This window comes from Buceros rhinoceros, unplaced genomic scaffold (genome assembly GCF_000710305.1).
Source record: "Buceros rhinoceros silvestris isolate BGI_N320 unplaced genomic scaffold, ASM71030v1 scaffold2272, whole genome shotgun sequence".
Taxonomy (NCBI): Eukaryota; Metazoa; Chordata; class Aves; order Bucerotiformes; family Bucerotidae; genus Buceros; species Buceros rhinoceros.
The window spans coordinates 125,617-132,620 of record NW_010400532.1 but is presented as its reverse complement, the minus strand read 5'-3'; the positions used below and the strand labels follow the sequence as shown (position 1 = coordinate 132,620).

At 45.6% G+C, this 7,004-nt stretch overlaps 1 protein-coding gene across 1 annotated transcript in view; it reads right to left on the bottom strand.

Moving 5' to 3' along the window:
* Positions 1-1,760: 1,760 nt before the first annotated feature.
* The window catches only part of LOC104489695 (rho GTPase-activating protein 32-like), a gene marked incomplete at both ends in the record, with an annotated part of 65,453 nt that continues 60,209 nt past the window's right edge, over positions 1,761-7,004 (bottom strand). Inside the window, one exon of the mRNA XM_010131889.1 lies at positions 1,761-1,842. Within this exon, the coding sequence (XP_010130191.1) occupies positions 1,761-1,842 (82 nt within the window). The remainder of the gene's footprint in view (positions 1,843-7,004) is intronic.

Genomic DNA, 7,004 nt, shown 5'->3' with positions numbered 1-7,004 from the left:
TCTGTTGCCAAAGCAGGGAAGGGGCTACCGCCACAGCGGCTGCATTCGTCCCCGCAGTCCTGTCTGCACACTCACCAGAGCTCTTCTGGAGCTGTCTTGCCTGTAGCTGTTCGCACAGAACCACCATCCAGGAAGGTCAACAGGGACAGCCTCATAGCTTGGCAATATCTTTCAACTTATTACTTTTAATAGGACTCAGGCTTTTGGTATCAACTTCATAACAAACATTTCCCAGGGCTGAAAGAGGAAATTCACCCCCTGGTGTGTTGTTAAAGCCAAATAGAATCTATTAATCTACACGGCTTCATTATCTCTCATTACAGCATAGCAAGAAAGTACTCACTGGCCGCTCATGACATTTAATTGCCTGAGCCATATTTAATGATAAACACTTGCTTATGATTGTGTCTATCGGCCTGGCCTATACTTAGCTGTAAAGCTGCCCTCGTCTATATGCTTTAGGTGACAGAGTACAGAGACGTGACTGATCCCGGCGTTTAGAGATCGACTTCAAACAGCGAAAGGCAGACACTGCATTTACCGAGTGCCCACCTGCTGCAGCGCTTTGAACTGCTGGTGATCTCTGGGACACTGATTCTGGCAAAAACATTTACATGTTCCCAGGAATAACAAAGGCTGCAGATGCCGATGGCTGAGAAAACTATTTCCCTCCGCTGTCAGCTCTCTGAAGCGTGCAGATTAATGCAGGGCACTGATAGCTCCGGGTGTTCACAGCTTGTTACTGCTGAGCCAAAAGTTCCAAGCTGTAACACAAGATCTGATAAACTGCATTTCCTTTAGTAAAAGTCAAATGTTTGAATCACATCTATTTGTTTTAAAGTATTGAGTCAGCAATCTGATAAGGAACATCATTAAAATAGAAAGAAAATAGATGGAAAGAACACCAGTGAGCCAGCTTTCCAACTCAACTTGCCAGCTGCACCACGTTCTAAGAATCAGAGATTTCAAACTGCTTCTCTCGATACAAAAGACATACAGATATATCTTTATATATATATATGAATATATAGATATTTTAAAAACCCAGAAGAATTAAACAAAAGCTTCACGACCAGTAAATTCTGCAGAGATCTCGGCTATGGCAGCACATCTAACTGCAAGCGGCGTATCCTAGACGACAGTAAAGGCAGATCCAAGAGCTCATTATCCATTTATTTTTCCTCCCCTTGGCAGAGCTTGGTATTAACTTCCCTGCCCTTCACACAACCCAAAACTGCCCAGGAGACAGTAGGAAGTGGATGGAGTCATACACCCAGCGCAGAAGCGACTGGGATTCCAAGTTCTGTTATACCCAACCTTCTTCATCAAACCTCAGACAGAAAGAAGCTTCCAGTGTCTCATTAATCTATTCCTTCTAAGTCAGCACAAACATTTTTGGGTCACCTGTATGTTCGGTATGAAACAACCCTGATATACAACACTGCCTGGTCTCCGAGACCCACGATGTTGCGTGAAATCACTAGCCACAGACTGCTGAAGGCATCCTAAGTTCTTACAAGCTTAAAATCTCTCAAATCACACAGGAGATGGACATTGATAGAAGCTCACAAAACACCACACGTGAAAGACATCCAACAGTGGCAGCTACTCAGAGGGATGATCGACACAAAGAGGATAACATGGTATGTGTGAAGGATGATCAACACGCAGAGTCCAACGCGGTACATTTACAGGAGATACTAAACACAGAACAGCAAAAAGGTAACTCCATTCCACATCACAACACTTCACAAACATACCTGGCTTTGGCACGGAGTTGGTCATGGACTGAGGAACTTTGTCGTTAATTAGTTCGACACACTCACTGGGAAAAAATCCAACCTGTAGTAAAAACAGAAAGAGAGGCAGAACGTGGAATGTCAGGTTTTAAGACGCAAACTGTTAAACCAGCAACTGTTTAACATTTTCCTTGGGCTCTGCTTGCCTGATGCTCCATAACATTAACCCACATAAAAGGACCAGCGTGAGAGAAATCATTTTTCAAAATGATGCAGCCAAAAATTCTACAAACCAAATAATTAGGTCTGTAAAACACTGCTCTGTTTGCTAAGCTTGGCTCACAGGACAGACACTCAACTGGCAGCAGAGAAGGGAGAGGACGAGTGTGCTACACATCCTTAAATCTCAAGTGAAAGCGAGAGGCAGGCAGAAAGACTCGAGCTGGTTTCCTGCACCTGGCTGCACGTCTGTAACGTGAAATTTAATGAAGAGAGCAAGAGGTTTCAGCTCTGAGCATCTCAATTATCAAATGCCACCAATGCTTGACCTTTTTCACTGACAAAATACGTTCACAAGCACTTTAATGTTTTATTCCTTCGGAAAACTGCGATCAAACACGGGTCAATCTATTTGCATGTCTGTATAGTCCCATCGCAGGAAAGAAATGCATATTCTGGTACAATAAGGTAGAAGACACTGTGAACGCACAAAGCTCCCTGCCTTGTCCTAGCCCTGGGTGCGCTTGATCTGACCAGCGTGGGTAAGAAGTGATACTCCCAAAGCGTTCGAATTCCGTGTGTTTAAAGAGCTTGCTAAAAAACCTCAGTGTGGTTTTAGTTGAATTCAGTTCCATCTTAAGACCTGAGAAGGGGTTTAATAAAATATACGTGGAGTAAAATGAGTTCTGCACTTGTAAGCAAGAACCCAGCAATCTGACCAGAAATGAACACAAGTATTTTTAGAAGAAACAGCGTCATGTAGCAAAAAAATCTCTAACAAGAGCCAGAACCGGCGCATACTCTCGTATCTTCTGAACGTGGACATGCCAGTGCACCCGTTGTGCCCCAGTTTCCCTGCCAACAAAGAACAAGGGAGAATAGCGCCACGTATCCATTACTGAGCCCTGACCTGAGAGAACAGCTGACAAACACACTGCACGAGCTGCTTAACTGTTAGGATTTATCTGTGTAGCTGCTAATCACACTGAAACAGGAAGAATATTCCAGAAACAAGCCCCAGAGGCAAGACTCCCCTTCGCAACTATTTGAGGATGCTTCTAAAGCGACGACTCACTCCTGGGCTACCACGTAGCAGTGCTATGCAAAAAATTTTGACAGCCCCTGAATGCAGCTGCTTCTCTGCTGACCATGAAGACATCTCCAAGAGCCCAAGTCACAGCAAGGTCCTGCGACTGATCGCTTTCAAATGCTAATTCGCAGCGTTCCTGCGCTCTCCTTTCACACAGCATTATTCCCTCGCACTCAGAAATGCTGGGGAGACTGTCTAAACCAGCAGAAGGGTTAGAGACTGCAGAACGGGGCTGGGCTGTCGGAAGAGGATGTGCCGGCAGGAATTCATGTGCCACTCAAAGGGCTCCGTATCTGGGGAGAAGTTAAATTGTTCCCCTTTCCCTGTTTAAGGATTCAGGCTAAGACGAGACCTGAGAGGAGTTTTGCACTTCCCAACCTTCTCTCCACCCTAGTGTCTTCCTTCTTACTCTCATCCCTGGTGAAAATGAAGCCAGACCTTAGCCCGTATTTCCAGACCTTTCTCTCTCACATCCTCGCCCAGCAGAGCTTCTGTATTGTGACATGGAATTCTAGCACCACCACCCTTCTGAGACGCCCCATCCAAGGCCAAGCCAGGAGCAGGATTTCCTGCCCCGTGTCAGGCATGTGATGTGGACAGCTGAAAGCATCAAGTCGCTTCACGCGGCCACGGTTTGCTCAAGCGCTGCAACAATGCATGGCAAAGAGCCAGAGGACGGGCCCCAAGCTCATCTCGGCAGAAGAACTGGGCCAGGACCACTGCCAGTCATGTTAGCACATCTATGAAATTCCTTGGAGCCCCAAGGCAGTCAGCGCTGCGAGCCTGGCAAACAGCCCCTTCTCTATTTATTCATCTTACACAATTCTCTTTTGTCTCCAAGGAAAGTAAATAAATATCCCCTTCCTACTCCCAGTTGATTTTCATCCTCCAAGCGACTTAGCAGCAGCGTCATGCCTGGTGTGTCCAGGTAAACACTCCAGACTTTGAAACTACTCCAGGTTCCTCAAGGGGAGCCACAGTTAGTAGTTACACCAGTTAACTTCTTCCCACATCTCCAAAACCCAGCAAGGACTTTTTTTCTGCGAGTAAGAGCACAAATTGTAATCCATCATGCTTAATGTTAAGGATTTGGAATCTGCTTTTTATTAAGACTGTGACAGGATGGGAAAGGAACGTCTAAGAGCAGCGCTGTGGATCAGTAGATAGACTCGCTGTGATCGATGGGTCCCTGTCCCCGATCCTGGCCTGTGCATTACGGTTCTGCTCAGGTGACTCGCTGAAGCAAAGAACTCATCCAAACCCCACGATCACGTGTGGTTTTGCCCAACCGCTCACCCAGCTGGAGCTGCCTACTTCGCAAGGAGGGGATATCCCGGCCTCGTACAATGTCGTGGTGATTTCTGTGCCATTTATAGATAGAAATACATCAGGTAGCACAAGAAAACCAGCAACACATTAAATGAGTTTTAAATACTTTAGCTTAGAGTCTCTCTTGGGCATTTCCTGTGCAAGAGTCGCAGGAGACTGTTTTCAAGTAAGGAGAAACGTGCAGTGAAAGTCTCAGCCCCATCACACAAACAATACGTTTGGGAGACCCTGCAGTGATTTAGTTCCTTTCATCCCCAATGCTTTGAGAACTTATTTCCATCCACTTTAGAGATGCTGCTTTTCCTCCCATGGAAAGTTTTCCATGATTTTGTATAAATAAATAAATGAGTTTAGTCCAAGGGTTAATCTCTACAGATGCAGCAAGGCACTATTAGAGCTTGAGCCAGGATTAAAGGATTTGGCAACGTAGGAAAATTAATAGCAAGGGTAGTATATATTTAGACAAATGCAAGGTCATCTAAAGGTTAAAAAAAAAATCACTACACACCTTAACCAAAGGGGGAAAGCTCAAGCTACTGGTGTCTGCAAACATTCCTGCAACAGCAACTATATCTTTTTTCTTTTTTCACTTTCACATCAGTGTCTGCTAAAACTGGAAGATACATGAGGCTTTAAGGGGAAAAGTCAAAGGAATAATTTTCAGTGTATATGAAGAGAATTCAAACAAATGAGGAAGTAGCAGCAACAGAAATGGTCGAGGAATGCATTCCCTGGTGAGGAAAGCGCCAGCACAGGCGTGCGAGCGCCTGTGCCCATGCAAGGTTCTGCGAGGTGCCCGCAGGAAAAGGGCAGAGGAGGAAACGCGTGGCACATCGGTTCCGACATTAGTTGGCCCAATCTGCTCCCGCAGTTGGCTCTGTTCTACAAATGGCAGTGGCCATCTGGCTGGGAAATCATGTCACTGGTGACACGTCCACCAGGCTCTCACACATCTCGCCTGTGTTGCAGGTGGATCATTCACCAGGCAGACGGTGCCCAAATCGATGCACTGAACCAGAAATGGAACTTGGGCTTCTCATTTAAGGACTGGCGTTTCCAAAGTGATGCTGGCCACAGACACGTGCTCTGCCTTCCCACTGGGTATCACTGGTACCTAATGCTCACGTCACAGATACGTTATTTATTAGAAAATGATGCACAAGATAAAACAGATGCTCTTCACTAACAGCCTGGTTTGCTCTGGAAAGATCTGAGAGAGAACACGTACCCAAAAGACAGAATCCGTCACAACGTCCAAAGGCAGTTGTGCATCAAAAAAAGGGCCTGTCCCGAATGATTCAGCTGTCTGAAACAGAGCTACTGATTGAAAAGACAAAGCATGAAGAAAAAGAAGAGGAGAACAAAGAGAGCTGGAAGGCTGCTAGTGCGGAGGTGGCTGTAATTTAGGTAAAAAACTTACAATGAAAGCAATGACTCACTAAGGGCATTTGAAAAGAAAAAGGCTTAAGGAAAAATGTCTTCAAAATCATTTTACTTTAACCAGAGAAAACGATAAGAAGCCTAGTGGGTTGTTTTGTTCCGCAGAGGATTAAGTCATTAGATCAGGTATTGGAAGAAAGGCACCCGCAACGGCAGGGCAGAAATATGAAGGATAACAAAAATGGTGATTCATTGCTGAAGGACAAGCAAATAGGTAAAGAACAGCCTGGATTCCACGCTCTATCAAAGCTGCGGTTCCAGCCGGACGTGCCTGCAGCCTCTCAGAGCTGCTTTTCTGTTGATAAAGCCTCGCTCCTTCCCTGGCACAAAGCAAAAACCTGAGATGTTACATGAACAAACTATCCCAATGTTCGGTCTTCGGAACTCCTCCTCTTATCTGCTCTCAGAATCTGGCATGACAGTTTTCGTCCATTTATTTCATTAATTAAAGTGACTGGATCCACAGATTGCTACCACGTTTACAGTGGTGGTTGTTCCTAAACAGGGACAGAACTGACTATAACAGATGCTTTAAAGGCTCCACAGCTTCGTCAGTATTATACATAACGACACTCTTCACCTATACACTCCTTATTCACCAAGTACCTGCCTGTACTGAGCTGTAACACGTCTCTAGGGCTGCTGTATCAACACCAGAGCCAAAATCCCTTCCTCTGAGTTCTCTTTGCAGCAGTTAGCATGGTCAAAAAACTCCATTACATCAGGAAATGTCCTTTTTCTGCAGACTCACAGTTTAAGGGCCTTAAATTTGCAACACAAGTTACAACCCCTCTCCCTCTCTGGACAACCCCAGAATGGTGGCTGATGGTGTTCCATGGAAATGAAAAGCTCTGATAACTACATTTCAACTGTCAGTTCAGAGGAGAAACACACCTTTGCAAATCAGCCCCATGGTTGTGTGGAGAGCTGTTTATGCAGCAATACCTGAGTTAGCACAGCTTATGAAATTGCTGCCTGTCAGCGGAGATACAGCTGCTGAAAATCACCTCAGCATAAACCAGCTCTCCTCCGCAGCCAGCAGGAGCAGAAAGCATGTGGACCAGCTGCTCCCCTCTCTCAGCTGACAGGCAGGAACCTCCTAAAACACACCAAGTGCATTTGTGCAAACCCATCCCGAGAGCTCCTAAAGCACATGGAATGGCTGTGGCATCTCCACAGTGCGGTTC